At 42.3% G+C, this 23,026-nt stretch overlaps 1 protein-coding gene across 3 annotated transcripts in view; it reads right to left on the bottom strand.

Moving 5' to 3' along the window:
• KCNH5 (potassium voltage-gated channel subfamily H member 5) overlaps positions 1 to 23,026 on the bottom strand; it is a 269,995-nt gene that overhangs the window by 19,525 nt on the left and 227,444 nt on the right. For all 3 annotated transcript variants that reach the window (XM_075282744.1, XM_075282745.1, XM_075282746.1), the window contains one exon: positions 7,615 to 7,867. In XM_075282744.1, the coding sequence (XP_075138845.1) occupies positions 7,615 to 7,867 (253 nt within the window). The remainder of the gene's footprint in view (positions 1 to 7,614; positions 7,868 to 23,026) is intronic.

Here is a 23,026-nt window from a genome sequence, read left to right as displayed (position 1 = left end):
ATAATTGAAGCAATAAGTCCACAGAGGGAATCTCTGCAAACGTTCTTTGAAAAGCGCTGTGAGAAAAACTGTTGCGTTGCCACCATAGTTTCTCCTGCAGTGCTTTTTTGCTGTGGGACGCTACGTGGAGCTGTAGCCTAAAGTGGGGTTTTCAGTGTACTGTAATCTTTGTGAGGTTGATTTTCCTTTGATGCCAATTGAGCAACCCTGCATGTAAGCATGTGAGGGATACTTGTATATTTCATAGACTAAGAGTGAGTGGGGACAAGTACAGATTTGAGTGCTGCTGCACATTGACGGCAGGAAGGTTACATATTTCCAACAGTATGATTATAGATTATTCCGGGGCCACTTTGAGTTCCCAATCCACCCCTGGTGTTGTTACTGTTTGTTGCTAAAGTTCCTAAATGGAAACATTCACTTTGTAAGGACAGCCCACTGTGCCTAGTAGAGGTACATTTCTTATTTAATACCCCTCATCATGTGATAATTCCCTTACATTTAAAAGGGGTTTTCACAGCCCCAGGTAATTTTTATACCATCAGTATTTGTTCAGTGGGATTCTGGCACCCCCAGACCATGCACTGATCTGCTGTATTGATATGAGTCTGTAAAGGATCCATTGCTGGAAGAAGAAGGCACTGTCCAGTGTATAGCAGTAATGTTGTGGTACTACAGTTCTGCTCCAATAAAAACCACCTTCTTTGCTCTTATTAAATTGGTGTCTAGAATCAGAAAAACATGGCTGCTTTTCATATACTGCATGTGGTTTTGCAACTCATCCTCATACTATTCAACAGCGTTGAGCTGCGATACTCATGGACAGCTCTGACACTGCATCTGGTAGAAAGCGCTTATTTTTTCTGAGTCCTGGACAACCTCTTTAAGGAATAATCATCTGAAAGACATAGTCTTAAATCTTGAAATTGGTCTTGAGGGCACCGGCAACTGATCGTGAAAAACTAAAGGGACAGTTAAAGGATAAATTTAGCCCAGCTACATCTGCATATACTGCACCTGGGAAATTAATCTGCAAGTACTGTACATGTGACCAATCTAAATGATGGCAGTCAATGAACATCAAAATTAGGAAATGAGCTGCTTATTTTACTGAAATTCACATAGCAGAAGTGTAATTTATTACCTATATTTACAGACAAGCTGCTCGCAGATTGAAGAGTTTTCTAAATTAGATCCTTCCTCAAACATGCAATTATGTCATTTATATCGGGTCTAGAAGTGTTTAGCAAATTGCTGCTCGGTATTGCAGAAAAGATGGAAATCATCGTAAAAATCCTCAAGTTTTATACCGCAGGAGCATGGATGGATTCATCTGGATCTCTTATTTAAAAAAATATAATTATAAGATCGACCTTATGTCTGTTAACGCTGCAGGTGAAAGCATAGTTTTATTCTTCAATGGGTTTAAAGAGGGTTTGTCCCCACCAGAATACCTACCATAATACTGTGGTGTAGAGGGCCCTTAGTAGAAGAAAGAACAGACCTATATGGCCAGAAATAGATGAAACAATGCAAAGAAAATAATATTTTTTTTTATAGATATACAAATTAGCCAACAAGTACATCGGTGGGCGGCCCTGACCTGCCAGAGTCACCTACAGAGACCTACAAGTGCTCCAGCTCTCCTCTGTATTTCCATATCAATGATGCCCCTGTAGCTGTGAAGAACATTTTTAGTCCTAGCCTTTGTCACAGCTGTTTGTAGATAAATCTCCCAAATAAGGCTCCACCTCCAAAGCACTTGCCAGATGATTTACAAACCTACAAAAAGATTATCTCTGCATTGCTTCAATGGTTTGTGGCCACTCAGGTATTTTTTTGTTCCTGTTACTGGCCTCTGCATAGCACTATTATTAGTTGGAGAGAATTTGGGGCCTGACGGACTCCCTTTAAATTCCTCCAGATCCACAGTTACTCGCAGGCTTCAGGAAAACAGTTACACATGTGGTAATACAACGCTTTCATTATGGACAGGTCACATTGTGGGAAGCAGCATTATTGCTACAGTGAAAATAAGTCTTACATAACCCTGCACTGGCATTGTAGCCAATCTGAAAAGACTGTAGCTGCAGTATAAAGCAAGAAGGCCAAACACCTTAATAAAGTAGGCTAGCATTTCCCATAGGTAGTGACTTATGTATCATTTCCGAGTACACAAATAGGCATTCAGTTTCCAATATAAATATTATAAATATTTTTATACAATTATTTTCTATTGCGTTTTATATTTTAAGGACAACACCATAACGATACCATATTACATGATAGTACAGACGATTCACAATACCAGTACAGAGACTTAATAAATACAATGACATATAAGTTCTTCATTTTATGTTCCTGTGACATGCTACCCAGTTATACATGAAGGCGACCGTTACACTTTTTTATTTTACCATCACATGGGGTGTACTCATACGCTTCAACCTCAAACTAACAGGGACCATGGCCATAGCTATAGGGGGTTATCAGTCCCTCATAGGTTCTGCAGCTGGGGTCTCGTGGTTGCATTAGCTTAGTCAGCCTACTTTTACACCAGCTTAGCCCCTCACTCAAATGACCTCCGAGCTTAGAAATAGACCTACTGAACCATATTGGTGTAGCACAGAGCCACACCATGGCAGAATGGAAAGTAATATACAATTGATTTTATTCAATAGTCAACAAAAGACTACCATTTTTGAGATGTTACATTAGTCACATATTCACCTTCAGGCCAGGGGGCTCCATGTGGCATTTGTACACACATGTAGCAGAGCTAACTTGTAACCATATGCATGATTTTATATTAACTATATCAGGCCACAAAAGATAGCGCCCAATGACAAATTTAGCACCGCTACATCAATACATTCTCTTTGTTAGGGAGGGTTCACACAGTGTAACGTGCCGCGTGATGTGGCACGTCTACGCCGCGGGACCCTTTGCGGGCCGTACATGCTCCCATTGATCGTATGCGCCGCAATAGTTTGCGGCCGCAACATCACGGCCGCAAACTAGCGTGGCGCATACGATCCCTGCTCCCATTGAAATCAATGGGAGCATGTATGGCCCGCAAAGGGTCCCGCGGCGTGGACATGCCACATCACGCGGCACGTTACACCGTGTGAACCCTCCCTTAGTTACTAGAGATGAGCGAGTAGTACTCGATCGAGTAGGTATTCGATCGAATACTACGGTATTCGAAATACTCGTACTTGATCGAGTACCACTCGCTATTCGAATGTAAAAGCAGAACCAGCTTTGATTGGCCGAATGCTATACAGTCGGCAAATCAACACTGGTTCTTCTCCTACCTTTAGAAGTCTTCTCCGTGCAGCTTCCCCGCGGCGTCTTCCGGCCCTGAATTCACTCTGCCAGGCATCGGGCCTGGGCAGAGCCAACTTGTAGTGCGGGCATGCTTGTAGTGCGGGCATGCGCACTCGGCTCTGCCCAGGCCCGATGCCTGGCAGAGTGAATTCAGAGCCGGAAGATGCCGCGGGGACGCTGCACGGAGAAGACTTCTCGGAGGATCCAGCCCGACCCTCACTCGTGGACTTGGTAAGTATAATTTCATCGAATGTTGCCTACCCCTGAAACGAGCAATTTCCCCACATAGACTATAATAGGGTTCGATATTCGATTTGAGTAGTTGAATATTGAGGGGCTCCTCGAAACGAATATCGAACCTCGAACATTTTACTGTTCGCTCATCTCTATTAGTTACCTATTGCCAATAGTGATTTAATACTGTGTCTACAAGATTTTTGTGGCCCTCATATTCAACACCACACGATTCAGTGTTCTTGCAAAATCCTTGTTGATGCATTTTTATCAAAGGACATTGTAGCGCAGTTTGAGCTGCAGAGAGATTTGGATCGCTGTTCAGCAGGAGGCAGATTGCAGTGAGAAGAGGCAGCGGGGGACAGTGGTTAGTTAAGTGAAACATAAATAATCAGAAAGTCTTCCCTGCTACATAACAGCTGAAGAGCTCTTTGTTTTAATGGTGTTATTCACTTTCAGAATGTAAACCTAAAATCTGATTATGCTCAGCATATGCCGCCCCTACCACAACATTTGTCAATGTCTTTGCAAACGGCAGCTTCTAGATATGGAGATTTGGCACGGTGATAGAACACTTAGAACTTCAGGCAGGGGTGAACTAGAAGCTCATGATGCAAACTCTATAACACCACCCCAAACTATTATGGGATATTTATAGGACTAGTGTACTGACTTGTAGCAAAGGCTCTTTGGGCACCATGTTCCTGATTTGACTGCAACCTTTGCCTCAATTTCAGTGGTCCAGCAACCCCCATACCTAAATAGTTTTGTTAGTTTTACTGAAATTTAAAGGAGGTCTCTGGGAATTATAAATTGATAACCTATCTTTACGATAGGTCATCAATCGATATGTCATGGGCTAATCCTCTATTTGAAGACTCTACAGAGCATTATGGTTCTGTGCCGATGATATCATGTTCATCAGCTATATGGTACACGAGCAACTCAGACCCATTTTCATGCTGATCTGCAATACTAAGCACAGGCCCTACACAGTATGTACGGCACTGTGGTTGACATTCACTTAAACGTTGCAGTATCTTCATTCAGTTGATCAGTGGAGGTTCTGGGTGTCAAGGATAGATCATGAATATGTATATCCTGGAAATCCCCTTTAAGGCTAAGGCCCCACGGGACAACCCGCAGCGCGGTTCTCCCTACAGCTCTTTAAACAGAACTTTCTGTTACAATTATATCTATGAGGAAACCAACGACGTATCCGTAGATATAATTGACATGCTGCAATTTCCAAAACTGCGCCCGTGGAAATCACAGCATATCTGTACCGCGGTTTTTATCACAAAGTGGGCATGGGATTCACTTAATGTAAAATACTGCGATTTATCCTGCGGCATTTCCACCACTAGCGAATCGCGGCACCTCAGACCTGTAGGGCCCCGGCCTAAGTCTCACTATTACCAATGCAAATCCAGGTGAGCATCAGACCTGTTCTACGGCAAGTATTTGTGTCTTTAATACAGATTCTCCAGTATTAGAAATAGGGATCACATTTTGTTTTTATAAACGGCTTTTTTGTCTGTTATTACAGGTATTATTAAATGAATGGGATTGAGGTAGAATACCACACATAGCCTGTAGACAAGAGTAGCATTGTTTCTGGAAAAAAAAACAGTGCAATATTGAAATCTGAGACAGCCCCTTTAATAAACATGTTTTCTAATAAACTGTATGGTACATTATGTCTATAAATAACTGAACACGTTCAATAGAATTCAGTGTTAAGCACCCAATAAACCAAGACGTTCTGCAACATTTATTCAAAAAGGACATTACTATGGACCCCCATAGCCTGTGTCATTAGTAACAAATTGCCTCATATGGCTCAGCCTATCATTCATGTCTTCAAGCCCACACCAGCCAGAGCCCCAATATATCAACTGTTGACATAATTATGTTTATGAGATAAATGTGCGCTGCTCACCCAAATATCAAACACTTCATCTTCTGTTTGGGAATCCTATTAATTTAAGGGGCAAACAGCCAAATAATAAAAAAACAAGTTTATATTAAAGTGAGAAATACAAGATGTTGTGGAGCAGCGAGGCTTGAAGGAACATCTACACATCAGTCATCCAGACATTTGTATTCTCTGCTGCACAATTTGCTTCAACGACTCCCAAAATCTATGAAGAATAATGATCAGCACTGTTTGCTCCTTACTGATCCGGATTACCACTCATTACCAAATCTTCCAAAATCTCAACAGTGTTATTGGTTATGTCACCGCTATTCACAAGTTTGCTGGAAACTACTTACGCCTATGAGTGTCATATATTTTATATAGCTGTCAGTCTAAAGCTACACACAATAGTGTTTCATGTGACATCCGATTATAACAGTTGAATTGGGGCTATTTACATGACCATTATATTGATGGTCCCTTATCACCATCCTTCAAAATATAGCTCATGTCCTATTGTTGGCCATTTTCACAGATCCCTCCATATATCCAAAGTTGCTCAGTATAGTTCCAGAAGGTTAACTTTTTTTTTTTACTTTACTTGTAATTTCTGTACTTTTGGCATGTTTGCACCTAAGTATAATGGTAATAAGACAATCATTTCTGATATTATAATTGCTAAAAAATATGAACTTCTGGTTTTTCCATAATAGTTTACAAAATATTTTCTTTGCAATAAAATTGAAAATAATTTTTGAATGTGTCCAGTACATTTCAGGGAGCAACAGGTTTCATCATAACTGAATATCAATACTGAGGATGAACTCAACTGAATATCAACAGAAGACAATAATAACTGAATTTAGCCCACTGTTGGCTTTCCTGGTATGTGCCCCAGTGCTGGAGATATCAGTGTGGTTGATTTCGGCACCCATATCTCCCCACTATCAGAAGGGTGGGCCTTACTGCTCAGCATCATCGTTGGGAGGTAAGGAACACCCTGTCTGACAGTACAAGTCTATGGAAGTGCTGTCAGTGGGGACATTCCTTACAGCCAAGCGATGACGCTGAGCTGTAACACCCGCCCTTTAGACAGTGGGCAGATATTAGTGCTGATATTTCCATCACCAGGGCACATACCAAGAAAGTCGACAGTGTGCTGAATTCAGCGTACTGAAGGTTTTCTAGCTTTGTATAACACCGCACATCAACCGCCAGCCGGCTCCACAACACTGACACTTGGTTGTTGCTCATCGGGATAAGGTGAGCAAAGTGCGGGGTTGAGCCGGGACCCGCTGTATGTCCGGGATTCTAGTACTAAGCAGGATATGCAGCAGGTCTTGGCTCCACCCTGCACTCGCCTACCAAACTTTGGGCAACTATATTACACGTCACTTGTCCCTGTGACGTGTAATGTAGCTGTAATGAGGCTGTAGTGAAGTTAATAGAAGCATTAGGAGTGACATCCATCATCAGTATCCATCTTCATAACCTGCAGTGTCCGTCAGTTTGCACTTTCTCTTGTGTTTTCATATGTACATGATTCTAATCTACACCCCCCATGCTTAACCCCACCCCCATCCACACCCCTTCCCGCCCCGACCGGGCCATAGAAAAATTGTCTTGCTGAAACTGGTCTCTGGTGGAAAAAAGGGGACCACTGCTCTATAGTATCCTCTTTGTAGATCATACTACATTTTCATTGTGATAGGTTTTCTTTAAGTTGTAGACTGTGTATGTGCTCATTAGGTTTACTATATACTGTTTGGGAAAGTTATCACTATTTAGTTATGTCACATGGTATCTGCAGACTGGTGAAGGGTCATGACACATTTTCTGCTAAAATCTTGAAAAATGAATGGTCTTTTGATGCAGAAACCACAAAGAGCAAGAAAATACAGGGAGCACAAAGACTACAATGATTAGAAGAACGGGGCAACATTAGGGTCTAAGGCGATCATACAACCATCATTCCCCTATGTAGCCCAGACTTCATGGGTTAATTTTCAGATTCTGCAGTTGCCACTTGAAAAGACCCAGATTGTAAATGCTGGTCACATTTACAAGCTGAAGGCTCTGAAGGTGGACAATGCTGTGAAAGTAAATTTGTAGTTCAAGGTCTGCTTTACCTAGTATGGCCACCACTTCTTCATCTTGAATAACTTCCAGAGATCCTGATACCACGAAACAGAGAGCGTCCACGCTTTCACCGGCATGGTAGATGAGGTCACCTGGAGCGCAATGAATTGTTTGAAACTCCACTGCCAAAGCACGTAGGCAGCCATCGCTGGCAAGACGGAACGCTGGATGTTCATTAAAAACTTTCCTATTCAGATGCACACAGATGTCTGCTCTCATGTCCTTGGGACATATGGCAAGAACCTGCAAAGACAAAAAAAAATTAAAGTAGTAACAAAAACAACAATGATTACAATGACTTTTAAATGAATGTACTTCATGCAGCTTATATAAACTTTCTACTATATTTATTTATCTTCTATGAATGAGATTGTGCCAGGTGTCAGGGTCTGGGGTTGCTAGGTGGGGTGGCATAGACACAAAAGTCCAGTTTCTTTTAGTCCAAAACAAAGGTAGAGTTTATTTTTACTCAAAAAGGCAGTGCAGCAACAAAAGGAAACAATACAAAAACAAATACCTGCCCGGCTAGGCTCTAACTACACATAGAATAGGTTACCTCGCCTAGAATAACAGAATTCCAAGAGCCAGTAGAATCATTCAGAACACAGCTCCAAAAATATGACCTGTCTCTTTGGCTCTCCCAGGGATCGATCTCATCTTGATCAAACATTTGTCAGTTATTAGTGAGGGAATTAAAAAGAGCCTTTTACCACATTCTCGAAGCTCAGTTCATAGCATCTTTTAATAGCTGCTGCTCCACTGATTTGACAGCATTGGAACTTTCTCTCTAGCCCCCACCCTTCTCAAGCAATTAGTGCTTTTAGTTTGGGTGCCTGATATGCTATTTAGTCTCTGTAGTGTCAGGTGGACAGTGTCAGAAAATTGGATGTGATTTGATGTTCCATTCAGAGGCAGCCAGTGTCAGAGCTCAGAATTACATCCCTGACACCACCCTCCTGACAGTAAAGAGCCTAAATAGTATATAGGCACCCAAAATATAAGCACTAGAGATGAGCGAACACTAAAATGTTCGAGGTTCGAAATTCGATTCGAACAGCCGCTCACTGTTCGAGTGTTCGAATGGGTTTCGAACCCCATTATAGTCTATGGGGAACATAAACTCGTTAAGGGGGAAACCCAAATTCGTGTCTGGAGGGTCACCAAGTCCACTATGACACCCCAGGAAATGATACCAACACCCTGGAATGACACTGGGACAGCAGGGGAAGCATGTCTGGGGGCATAAAAGTCACTTTATTTCATGGAAATCCCTGTCAGTTTGCGATTTTCGCAAGCTAACTTTTCCCCATAGAAATGCATTGGCCAGTGCTGATTGGCCAGAGTACGGAACTCGACCAATCAGCGCTGGCTCTGCTGGAGGAGGCGGAGTCTAAGATCGCTCCACACCAGTCTCCATTCAGGTCCGACCTTAGACTCCGCCTCCTCTGGCAGAGCCAGCGCTGATTGGCCGAAGGCTGGCCAATGCATTCCTATGCGAATGCAGAGACTTAGCAGTGCTGAGTCAGTTTTGCTCAACTACACATCTGATGCACACTCGGCACTGCTACATCAGATGTAGCAATCTGATGTAGCAGAGCCGAGGGTGCACTAGAACCCCTGTGCAAACTCAGTTCACGCTAATAGAATGCATTGGCCAGCGCTGATTGGCCAATGCATTCTATTAGCCCGATGAAGTAGAGCTGAATGTGTGTGCTAAGCACACACATTCAGCACTGCTTCATCACGCCAATACAATGCATTAGCCAGTGCTGATTGGCCAGAGTACGGAATTCGGCCAATCAGCGCTGGCTCTGCTGGAGGAGGCGGAGTCTAAGGTCGGACCTGAATGGAGACTGGTGTGGAGCGATCTTAGACTCCGCCTCCTCCAGCAGAGCCAGCGCTGATTGGCCGAATTCCGTACTCTGGCCAATCAGCGCTGGCCAATGCATTCTATTAGCCCGATGAAGTAGAGCTGAATGTGTGTGCTAAGCACACACATTCAGCACTGCTTCATCACGCCAATACAATGCATTAGCCAGTGCTGATTGGCCAGAGTACGGAATTCGGCCAATCAGCGCTGGCTCTGCTGGAGGAGGCGGAGTCTAAGGTCGGACCTGAATGGAGACTGGTGTGGAGCGATCTTAGACTCCGCCTCCTCCAGCAGAGCCAGCGCTGATTGGCCGAATTCCGTACTCTGGCCAATCAGCGCTGGCCAATGCATTCTATTAGCCCGATGAAGTAGAGCTGAATGTGTGTGCTAAGCACACACATTCAGCACTGCTTCATCACGCCAATACAATGCATTAGCCAGTGCTGATTGGCCAGAGTACGGAATTCGGCCAATCAGCGCTGGCTCTGCTGGAGGAGGCGGAGTCTAAGGTCGGACCTGAATGAAGACTGGTGTGGAGCGATCTTAGACTCCGCCTCCTCCAGCAGAGCCAGCGCTGATTGGCCGAATTCCGTACTCTGGCCAATCAACGCTGGCCAATGCATTCTATTAGCCCGATGAAGTAGAGCTGAATGTGTGTGCTTAGCACACACATTCAGCTCTACTTCATCGGGCTAATAGAATGCATTGGCCAATCAGCGCTGGCCAATGCATTCTATTAGCTTGATGAAGCAGAGTGTGCACAAGGGTTCAAGCGCACCCTCGGCTCTGATGTAGCAGAGCCGAGGGTGCACAAGGGTTCAAGTGCACCCTCGGCTCTCCTACATCAGAGCCGAGGGTGCGCTTGAACCCTTGTGCAGCCTCAGCTCTGCTACATCAGAGCCGAGGCTGCCCTTGAACCCTTGTGCACACTCTGCTTCATCAAGCTAATAGAGTGCATTGGCCAGCACTGATTGGCCAGAGTACGGAATTCGGCCAATCAGCGCTGGCCAATGCATCCCTATGGGAAAAAGTTTATCTCACAAAAATCACAATTACACACCCGATAGAGCCCCAAAAAGTTATTTTTAATAACATTCCCCCCTAAATAAAGGTTATCCCTAGCTATCCCTGCCTGTACAGCTATCCCTGTCTCATAGTCACAAAGTTCACATTCTCATATGACCCGGATTTGAAATCCACTATTCGTCTAAAATGGAGGTCACCTGATTTCGGCAGCCAATGACTTTTTCCAATTTTTTTCAATGCCCCCAGTGTCGTAGTTCCTGTCCCACCTCCCCTGCGCTGTTATTGGTGCAAAAAAGGCGCCAGGGAAGGTGGGAGGGGAATCGAATTTTGGCGCACTTTACCACGTGGTGTTCGATTCGATTCGAACATGGCGAACACCCTGATATCCGATCGAACATGTGTTCGATAGAACACTGTTCGCTCATCTCTAATAAGCACTAATTGCTCAGGAATGGTGGGAACTAGAGATAAAATTCCAATGACACTGCTCACTTATCAGGCACCAAAACTAGCACTGATTTCTTGGGAATAGCAGGGGAGAGAAAAAATTCCAGAGGGGCACCTATTAATAGATGCTAAGAACTGGAGTTGGTGGAGGTGGTGAAAGGTCCACTTTAACTGTATACATTTACATGGCATCAATTTCAACCTATTAACATGATGAGAGGAATATATTATTTCATTTGCACCATTGTTTTCATCTCATTTCCACCAGTGTAATGCTTAAACATCCACAACTTCTGGCATGGGGAGGGGGGGCTTTAGGGTTTTTCTATGCAACAGGACCTTTAGGTTACATCTTTCTTCCTATTATATTATAGCATCTACTAGTATTGTAGTGTACTGCAGTTCCAAACCCTCAAGAGCATAGTCAAACTACAGACCAAGCAGTCAGTCCAGAGCAGAAGGCTCTGTAACATGCAGCTAGTTACTGCCGTTGACAAGATATATTGCCTTCTTGCCAGGAGAGAGCAATGAATATCAAGGAAGCACAGAAAGAGCAGTAACATGAATCACCAATTCCTTAAACTAGTGCTTTTTATATCTAGCGCAGGAACACACCATGTACAGACCCTCTGGATGCTGTGATTAGTTTTGCAGACTTCTTTTATGGATTTATTTTTTCAACATTTGCTCTTAATTTGAGACATCTGCTAAAATGAATAATTCAGGAATCATTAAAAAAGGCAATTTATTAGCACATCTCAATCCCAGAGGAGCCCAAAAGACATTTCTTTAATTTCATGTCATGTGATCTAAGAAGCTGGCAATACTTAAGGCTTAAAGGGGCTCTATCATTGGGAAAAGTCATTTTTTAACTAAGCACACACTTGCATAGCCTTTAGAAAGGCTATTCCACACCCACTTTATATATGTAAATCGCCGCAGTGGTTTTTGAATGAGTCGCTTTTACTCATATGCTAATTAGCCTGACAGTGAGCACCAGAAGTCTCATGCAGTATTTCAGTGGACAATGCTATATTTTGTTTTGCTATATTTTGTTTTATATTGTTTGTGCCACTGTATCAGTATATAATTTATTGTTTTGCAGCTTTCCAGTGTGTATTTCCACCTACAGAACAGAACAGAGCAGTCTGAGTCCTCAGTGAGGTGAGTTTGCAACTGCTGAAAGACTGTCTGTTGCAGCCCCTGAGGGAAGTGTGGTAGGTTCTTATTATAGCCTCAACCCAGCATCACCAATGCTACATCCCTGAGACAGGGAAGAATTTTCTGTATGCAACCCCTGTGTGCAGTTCAAGGAAATGAGGGATTAACAGTTTGCAGACATTGTGCAGGGAGGGATGAAAGCAACTGTGTTTGTTTATCAAATCCTTTGAGGATGGGAGGGGCTGCTTTGCAACCAAGACCATGTGTTTAGGCAGTCTGCAAGATAGAGGGATCATGGGTAGATGCAACAGGAGGATCTCCTGATCTCCCAGAGGCAGAAAGCAAAAAGAAAGAGGATTTCATCCCTTCAGAGAAAAGGTTACTGGCTCTACAAGAGGATCTGCTGAAGAGACTGGGTGTTGATACCTTCCACAAAGTATAGAGGCGCCTCCCAGCTACACCTGAACGTTCTTCCAGACTTAACCCTTTGTCAGCCTGTTGCACAGGATGGGGTTAATCCCCCTGGGACTGTAAGGGGGGAATTCACATGTATTAAAATGGAGCACAATCTGGCACGTATACGCGTGTCAGCAGTTTGCATGCTCAAAAAGATCCCATTGATTTCAATAGGAGTTACAAGCATATACGCCGCGTAATTTTGCCCCCGTAATTTTGCTTTATGACATGTTATACAGTGCAAATCAAATATCAACATAATGTAATTTGGAATACAACCTGAGTAACAATGACTAGAGTAAGTCAAGCCTTGTCACACTACACAGGCCATGCCTCAGTCTGACTGCACAGAGTGTGAACAACAGCTAAGTAGTCCCTCCCCTACCTATTTACGCAAATGTTGTGGGAAAATAAGGGGAGAATATACAGCTTTATAAGGTGTGGGTCCACACAACATTACACTAGGTCATGTCATGGAAATCAATATATGTGACAAATCAATGTATATGTCTAAGCACAATACATTTCCATGGAAATGTTTAAAAATGACATAAAACTCCTGCATGTTCTAAAACTCCAAAAAAGAAGTAGCTGAAATTGGAATTTTATAAATTCCTTGTCTTTAGGAGTGCATGTCTGTCAGCTCTAATACTGCATTTCAAATGCCCTGTCTGAACCTGGCTAAAGCAAAGGCCAGACAGGTGACCAAATACTATTGTGCACACTGACAATAAGCGATTGTACATAGCTAATATTGCATCAAATCTGATTTGTATTCCTCCTGTCTTGCTGGTTATCCATTCTTCATTCTGACAGGCATTATTGAGAATAAATGACATTTCAGGTAAATTGCCAAGACTATCAGTGTAGGTGTTTTGTTGTGTGTTTATGAGGAAGCGAATGAGAACTCCTTCAGCTGTCTCCACTTCATCACATCAATACATAAACTAACATCACAATGACTGATAATAGGGCTACATTAGAAACTGTGATCATATAATGTGGGCATAGCATGTACTAAAGAATATGAAGTCAGGTCTCCATGTGGATATTTAGGAAGCTATAGTAGGCCTGTTTGCTATAGACTGTAACCTGATGTCCTTTACCTGTGTGTCGGATTGGGGGGCTTAGAGCCCAAAAATAAAATTAAATTTAAGGCCCCACAGTACATCTACCTTACATGCAAATATTACCTGACACCCATTCATCAAAAAACATGTAAATATACTCATAGATAGGGTTGAGCTGATCTTGACTTTTCAGGATCGATTTTAAAATCCGATTTCCGATCATTTTTCATTCGAACCCGATCTCGATCCCAATTCTGATCCCAATGCAAGTCAATGGGATTTTTTTTTAATCGGAGATCAGATTTTAAAAGCAATCCTACCCCCTGGTGTCCACTTACCTCCAGAGATGGCTGGTCCTGTGCCCCGTGCCCTCATTCTTCGCCTCGCTGCTGCTCCACGCTGCTCTTCTCTCTTCGCTGCCCCCTCCCTGCCAGGTTAGGAGAGTGTGGGTGGGTTAGAAGAGTGTGGGCGGGTACTGGGAGGGGAGACGTCACGTCTCCCCGCCCTGTACCCGCCCACACTCTAAGCCCCAAGCCCCGCCTACCTAGCGCTTTAAACACTAACCTGGGAGGCAGGGCAGCGAGGCAAGAAGAAGGCGGGCACTGGAGCAGCCATCTCTAGAGGTAAGTAGCTGCTAGAGATTTAGTTTAGCCTTCCATTCGAATGAATGGAGGCAGCCGGCGCGCAGGGGGTTAAGGCTGTGTGTCGGCTGCTTCCATTCATTCCTATGGAACTGCAGCAGAGCCTTCACACTGAATATACATCGTATACTCAGTGTGAAGGCTAAGCAATGCATTGTGGGAAAAATCACCGATCTCGATCCCACATAAAAAGATCGTGTTCGGAATTCCGATGGCGATCGTGAAATTTTCTTGATCGCCGATTGGAATCCAATCTTTTCCAAACACGATCGCTCAACCCTACTCATAGATTTTCATGTGTTTTAAATTGAACATGTGATGGCCGTTCAAAAAAACAGCTCAGTCATGTGAATAAGGCCCAAAATGGACTAAAAGGTCCATTTTTCAAAGACGTTAGATCGGTGAACATGGAACAGTCATTTTAACAATGTCTAATTCATTGCTTCTGTAGCAGGAAATAGCTGAGCAATTAAGACAAAATAAGCAAAACAGGAGAGATACATTTGTACAAAAGACTGGCAGTATGCTTGAGCAGGACACCTGGGTCAAATGGCATCCAACAGGGGTAGAGGCGAGGAACACCACACCTCATGACAAAATTCTGATCCTATATATGTCACCTCTGCTAAACAGAGATGTAAATGAAGGTATAGGCAGATAATTGATGGTAAGAATTCAAGAACAAGTGTTGGTCTGTATGGTCACTGTACAATCACTTCCAATAACAGCTGCTACAGGTATTTGCATGAAAGGTGTCAAAAGTGAAAGAATTGCGCAGGACTGGAGTAGCACTATGTGTTCTTAGTACCGGTGGTGGTTGAATCCCCTCTAATCAGATGTTAGTCTCATACCCTTGCGATATACTACCAGGGCTACAGATGGGGATTCAAGCGTCGAGGTGAATGACCTACTCAAAGCCAAACCATGCCCTACTCATCGCTAAACTAAGCTAGGCTATGTTTTATGTCGGAATTTTACCAATCCGTCCCCTATGATTGACAAGTCTTAAAAGTCGCCTAAAAACACTTTAATAAGCAAGTAGTAATACATATGTAATCATCCTTTTCTTGTCATTAAGTTTCTTCTTAAATGCAATGAAAAGTAGAATGTCTCTCATCCAGTGTGCATTGTTAATGCTTTCATAAAATGATACTGAAATCTGGGAATGTTCAACTAACAAAGGATTGGAGAACCTTCAGTAAAAAGCTGGGATGTTCTTTCATAATGCTCCTCGCTGGTACTGAAAGATACAAATGCATTTACATATTGCTATGCTAATGCACCAACCTCTTGTGCGACTGCATTCAGCAAATACAAAAATGTAATCTCCATTGTGTTTGTTATTTGGTTTTTACAGACTGGAGATTGCTTTGCACAAACTATAATTATTAATGTTAATTTCGAAACCGGCTTCAGAACATGACAACAAGGTGACAGAGTGACATTTAGACAAGAAATCTGAGCGCAGAAGGTAATCATTGTGAAATCCATATGCTTCACTTACCAGGCAATGTCTACATTTCTGCCACTAAAATAATGCGAAAGCTTCTAAAACTGAAAATATGTCACACAAAAACAGCAGAACACAAAGTCACCAAGCGAAAATGGATTTTTCTAGTATTATTGCAAAATACTGTGAACAAATTTTATTGGCCATATCACGGATGTAAATCCCTTTATTGATCACATATTAAAAATGAGAAGGGTATTGAATATGTGATAAATAAAGGGATTTTTTTGATAGTTTTTTCAATTCTGGATATTACAAGTCTTCATTAGTATTCTTTTTGCCCTGAGGTCTGAGGGGTTATTCTGGGCATCACATTGAACACTTCAGGGGTACACAGAGCACAATGCAAAAATTGACCATCTGTATTTGTAAGCTGTGCCTTTACATATATATTTTTTGTGTATGTACAGTTGTAATATACAGCCCTCCCATGCATGGGTGACTACACCAGACTATTATATAAGTAACCTACACATCTGCACTGGATCCACTAAAGAGGCCCCCTGCTACCCATAAAACAGCTGGCATTAAATATATTGCATTAAAGGGACTGAGCTGAAGAGATTGATGCTTTGTTATAAAGACATAAGGGGGTGCTCTGTGATGAGCTGTTGGACAACAAGGGAGCCATATACTATTCCTACACAAGGGCCCTCTGCTGTCTGATCATGCTGCAATGGTTATCCAGAACTAAACCATCATAAAATCCCACAGAAATCTAATTTAGTTTCAGAAATACAGCTGGAATGGAGTATGTAGATCCTTCTCCTCCTGACAAATAGTATACAATTTTAGATTGCGGTGTGGATTTCCATGGGTTTTATTAAATTATGCGATTAACCCAACTGGGATGCAATGTCAATGTGTCTCTTTGGCAAAAAAGTTTGAACTACAGTATTTGCAAGGTCTCCCCTGCCGCCCCTAGGATAACATTAATGTTGCATTGCAGTAATATTAATTCTGTAATTGTCTGCAATGTGGCTTTCAGTCAACCTCCAATAGGAGCTATCACCCATAGATATCTGCATAGTAAATGTGCAGAGAGGAGCTCCAAAATTATAAATGTCACTACCTACTGGCCTACTTGTCTCATGTCAGCATGTTAAGACAGCACAGTGATATGTAACTGCAGTATAGCTACAGTGCCTACAGGAAGGCTAAAGTAGTCTGAGATACGCCCACGGTGACATCATTGTTTCAGACTACTGGCCTCTCCTCCCTTCCTGCAGCTCAGCCTCCTCAGATTTTATATATATATATATATATATATATATATATATATATATATATATATATATATATATATATATATATATTATATATATAGAACACATGTCTATGACAACAAAAGGATTATACTGTAGGGATTGAAGATACTCTGGTTGAAATGGCAGCCATTTACAAGAGTAAATCTTATGAGTAATATTTACTAGTGATAATGAATTTTCCATTTTAGTTACTTGCTGGTGCTAGTGACTGGTTGAGTTCTGTTCACATCACAATCTGCATTGACTGTACATCCATTGTTTTCATTGCTGCCATTTATATTAGAGCCTAGTTTCCATTGACTGCTGCTAATCTAAGTGTAGATCCCCAGCAAATGAAAGTAGAAATCCAGGACCAAAATCGAGTCAAGGATTTCTGCAGCAGTTTCTGCCACTCAGGATAGGCTTGTGTACCCTTGTGTATTCACTTTTGCTCTTTGCATTTCTTTAGTGTTGTTATAAAGTGTTTGGTGTGTACTATAAGGTTCATTAATGTATTTTCTGATGACTCGTGTATATTGTATGCTATTATCACTTTAATTGGTATTGGCGAGTCATGCCACTTCTTATTTTGGTATTTTCTGGATGAGAGGTGATGCAGTGATTCTCTTCAGGCTAGGACAGTGATGGTGCTTTGGGCAGTATCTTTCAATGCTTCTTAAAGTACAGCCAACGCACACTGCAGCCTGACACCTCAATGTCATGTCTTGGTGGGAAAAATCTCTGTATTAGGAGTTTTCCAGCATCTTTCAGGGTTATTGAGCTCAGTCTGGATCAGAGATTGGTGCAGTTGCCTGTCTTTGCAAAATGTAACCTGACTCTCTATTAGAAAATGGGGCACTCAACATCAGTAGGCTGCGGAAACAGGAATGTTATTGTGTGCTTCTGCAGGACTGTGACTCCAATCCTGTCTGAAAAGGCTGTTACCTACAATATGTTCTGTAAATCTACTGTGAAGCTGCTGGGTAACTTCTGTGAAACTGTCGTCCTGCTCTAAACTGCCGAACATCTGGAAGTACTGGATGGAAGTACTGGAATAGCAGAAAGTGGCTGCCCTGCTCATCTCTTTGCGTCAGCTGGTGCCTGGCCCCATTTCATTGCATGTGGTACTATGGAACAGATCACCAGATATTCAGCCACTTTCAGATTCCATTTTAGTTTCAGTATTACGGCTGCAATATGCAAACAACTAGCAGTTTGAGTAAACCAAGCTTAGATCACCAAATTTCTATGGCTTAGTTCAGACTGGGACCAAAAAAATGGGTGTACCGGCATCCAGTTGTGGCACTCCACTTCAGATTAGGCACAAATGAATGGGTCTAGTCGGAAGGAAGTGTCTTCAGCCAGATGTCCGGGGCTGAACCGGCTGCGGAATCTGCTTGAAGAAAGGGCATGTCGCTTCTTTTTCCCGTTCACGGAAAAAAAGAAATGAGCAGCGCCCATTGATTTCAATGGGAGACGTTTTTTTGGTCAGGATTTTGATATGGATTCCGTGTCAAAATCCTGACCAAAAAATCCCGTCTCAACTCAGCCTAAAGTGATCTATGTTGCTTTCAGTAGAGACACAGAGGATCTGTATTGTGCACATAAAAGCCATATGTGAAATGTACCTTCACTTGTGGCCAAGACTCTCACAGATAAGCACACTGACTTGGAACAGAGAATATGTGAGAAAGCCAAAGAAAACACAACGTATGTCCATATGTCCATAGAATCTAATTAAAACCAACGTGGCCATTACCAGCTGTTGTTATCTGCTTTCAGCTTCATAATTCCCAAGGACGTTCACTTGTAATGTTATCTGATAGGAATGTTCTGGTACCCCTGAGATGTGTAAAATTTATAAAACTATATATAAAGAGCCGCTATTTAGTCAGAGGTCTAGCATTAAGGGGTGCATTGGTAGCGTAGTTCCTACGCCCTAGTGCATAAGGGAGACCAGATTACTGCAAAGAAGACATCCAGATTATGAATGCCATATGGTAGATGGAGGCCCAGGAGCTTCAAAGATGCCTCTTTTTATAGTCAATCCAGCTAGATTAGGTTAAAGACACACATGGCTGATACATTAATACATTATGAATATTGTAGCCATATATATTGATAGAGGGGCAAGGATATTGTAAGATACCATATACCTTGCAGTTAAAGTTGACGCTGATCACTGTTGCATTTTTTTTGTAACTTTTACTCACAGTCATGTCAACATTAGGTTTTCAATATCAAGGTTGTAAAAACGTGATAAAGAGACAAAAGCCGAGTTTCGTGATATATAAGTTTATAAGAATTGGAGCAGGTTTTCAGAGTAAATACTGACAGGACTCCAAGGAGAGACAGTGAGAGTCCTGCTTATTCCTCAGTGCACAGTGATTGACAGGACTCTCACTATCTGGATTAGGAGTCCTATAAGGATTTACCCTGCTTTTTACTTAGACATCTATCTCTAAATCCTATAAACTTCCAATATGTATCACAGAGCTCAGCGTCATACAGTATGCTGTTCTCAGATATGGCAGCAGATAGATTCTGTTTAAGGATGGAGTCCACGGCAATGGCCTGAAAGCCTAAAAACACAATTCAATTAAGTCTTCTATCCTCCGCTCTGCCTTCATAAAATTCACTCATTAATGTGTTAATATAAATTCTTCTCCTCCTCCTTGTAGTTAATACCATTTAAAAGACCTCAAAGCTGTGACGAACGCTTCAACTTAACGAATGTTTCAAAATGTAAATGAAATGACTTATGTTCCTTGGACAAACAGTTACATCTTCAGGCATTATACACATGGGTAATAGACTGAATGTTGAAGAAATGGCACTTTGAGGAAGGGAAGAAACACTAGATGTCTGCTGTAGAGTGAAACAGCATATGGAGGGTGATGAATTGTGTAAAGAGTCTGATTAAGGAGGGTCATGAAAGTGGAGAATAGAAATGTCGATCAGTGGAATCAATAGCAAGACATGCAAAAGTAAAAAGAGTTCAGATAAAACACAAGGGACTGTAACAAAGTAAGCAAAACAGAAAAAGGAATCCATTGAAGTCAATGGGAGGCTTTTTAACCCATTGATTTCAATGTGTAGCGCGTGTAAGACGGCACGCATTGAAGTCAATGGGATCTGTTTTGAAGTGTCTCACTCTGACACGTGTTTACGTGTCAGAGTGAGCGGTGCGTTACTTCATGGGAATGGGGCCTAATATATGTGGAGAGAAATGTCCTGCAGGACTTTTCTCTCTGATGATTTTGGGCAGAAACCCAGAGGACCCTATTATAGTCTATGGGGTCTGCGGTTTTCCATGGGTAACTGCTTTTTAAGCAGATAGGGTTTCTGTTTTTTGGGTCCCCAAGTAGACCTAAAGAACAGAAACCAGAACGTTAGTGGGAGTCTAGCTTTGGTTATTATGGATTGTTGTTCTTGTGGCCTCCTATTGGTCAGGCAGCCCCAATCTGTAAAGTGTTTGTCTGCTCCAGATCATACTATGTTATATTCCACACGCCACATGGGTTCTTCAAAACCAATCTCAACATGGAGAAGAAACTTAAATTATTCTGATCACATAAATGGAAAGCATGGAAAAGACGTCATTGCTTTTCATTAAGAGCTTCTAGCCACGTCTTTGTGCAATATTATCCGCTAAATTATATTCCTGTTTTATACAATTAGCCCAATTATGTTATCAAACAACATGTAATGGTAAAAGAAGGACTTAGTTAATTAGATGGCAACGCATCTATTCTCAAAAGTTGCCCAAGGAACGTAAAGAATCAACAGCTCTATAGAGATTGGGGCTTTTTCCGCTCTTTACATAAATTCAAAGCCTGGTAATCTCTTCTAAGTCAGGAGAGTTCTATTTTTCACAGATAGGAGCTTTGTGTGTATTCCACTAATCTTTTACACGCTGGATGTGCGATTTAGAGGCGAAAAGTAGTTCCAGAAAATATTGTAAATGGCATTTTCTGTTCCTGCGGATAATGTAAATACTGAATTTTATCAGCGCTGCTTTTTTTAGTCATGATTTAAAATTCTGTAAACCTTGTTAGAAAAATAAAAAAATAAAATGTTCCCCCATCACTGTGACTGACATGTGCCTTTTAATAGCTGAAGTGACATTTTTAAGAGTACAAGAAATACTCCCCCATATAAGTCCTGCTTATAAATTTGCCAGGTATTATTCATTGTCTTATAAATAGGACTGGAGAGAAGGGGCGACCTCGGAGACTCTTTTTGGCAATTGTTTATTTGGACACATGCATTCTAACACACACGGGGCCTAATTTATAAGTGCACGCCTGGAAATGTCAAAGTGTAACTTTTACATTATGAGACCGCATCCAAAAATAGCAAGAGTATGAATCTACCAGGAAGCTCAGCTAAGGTCAGAGGAATGAGATTTTTGTGCATTTTTATTGCTATTCCATATATTAGTTAAAGTGACCGTAAAAACAAAAAGTTACCCTGCATAGAATGGACATAGGAATTCCTCTTACCTCATGGACAATTAGGTCTAGGTTTTTCTTAACTATTATTGCACTTATGGGGGTAGATTTACAAGGCTAAGGGTAAGTTCACACGTAGTTTTTGGATAGGAACTTAAGGCGGCCTCCGTCTCAGTTTCCGATCCAAAAGCCAGGTCGCTGCAACTGAAAGCCGGTGCACTGCAGCGGCATCCAGCCGCATACTCCGCTCCGGATTAGACCCAATGAATGGGCCTAGTCCGGAGGAGGGAGTTTCTTCAGGCTGAATCGCGGGTAAGTCAGCCTGAAGAATGAGCACCTCGCTTCTTTTTCCCGGGAGCCGGAAGAAACGGCTCCCAGAAAAAGCTCCTGAGCAGGTCCCGTTGATTTCAATGGGAACCAGCTTTTTGGTCAGGGTTTAGAGGCGATTATGGCCTCAAAAGCCTACCAAAAAACTCTGTGTGGCATTGACACTTGCGCCCCTGTGCGCTCTGTGTCATTCTCCCAGGTTTCCGTCCTAAGCCCCAGAAAAACTGGACAGAGGACAGTTTCCCGGCGGTCAGTTATAAAACCCATTCATTTGAATGAATATTAAAAGGAAAGCGCCACTGTCCACCTGCAGCATGTCCATGGGGAAACTGCTTTTTTTGGCTGGACAGAATGTCCTGAATGTCCGACTGTGTCCGGCCAAAAAATAGCGGAAAAAGAAACCCATTGATGTCAATGGGAGGCTTTTTTCCACGTGGATTCCGACGCGGATTCTGCGTCCAAATCAGTGCTAAAAAAACTGTGTAAATGGACCCTAAGGAGTTTTTTGGTGAGGATTTTGACGCTGAATCTGCCTCAAAATCAGCCTCCAAAAAAAACTTCCCAATAGAACTCTCTTGGGTTTTTTTTTTTTGGAGGCTGATTTTGAAGTGGATTCAACATCAAAAAATCTGTGTGCTCTGACCCTAAGGCTAAGTTCACACAACGGATTTTAGTTCGGAATTTGAGGCGGGATGCCGTCTCAGATTCTGGACCAAAAAACAGCTAACCGCGACTGGATGCCAGAGCAGGGCATACAGTCGCAGAATTCTGCTTCGGATTAGGCCTACATGAATGGGCCTAGTTCAGAGGAAGTGACGCACTGTGGTCTGCCGTGGCTGATTAGGCCACGGAAGATAGGGCATGTGGCTCCTTTTTTGTGCGTGCCAAGTTTTTCGTGGAAAAACCAAATGTCTGGTTCCCACTGACTTCAATAGGAGGCGGTATTTTTTTTTTTTTTTTTTTTAAATGTAGATTGTGAGCCCCACAATGTACATTTTTCCCTATCAGTATGTCTTTTTTTTGGAATATGGGATGGAAATCCATGCAAACACGGGGAGAACATACAAACTCCTTGCAGATGGTTTTTTGCCCTTGGTGGGATTTGAACACCAGGACTCCAGCGCTAACCACTGAGCCACCGTGTGGCCCCAGGAGGAGGTATTTTAATTCAGAATTTGACACGGAATCCACAC

Source organism: Leptodactylus fuscus, chromosome 7 (genome assembly GCF_031893055.1).
Source record: "Leptodactylus fuscus isolate aLepFus1 chromosome 7, aLepFus1.hap2, whole genome shotgun sequence".
NCBI classification, from domain to species: domain Eukaryota; kingdom Metazoa; phylum Chordata; class Amphibia; order Anura; family Leptodactylidae; genus Leptodactylus; species Leptodactylus fuscus.
Note: the sequence above shows the minus strand (reverse complement) of the source record. Positions and strands in the feature narration are given on the sequence as shown.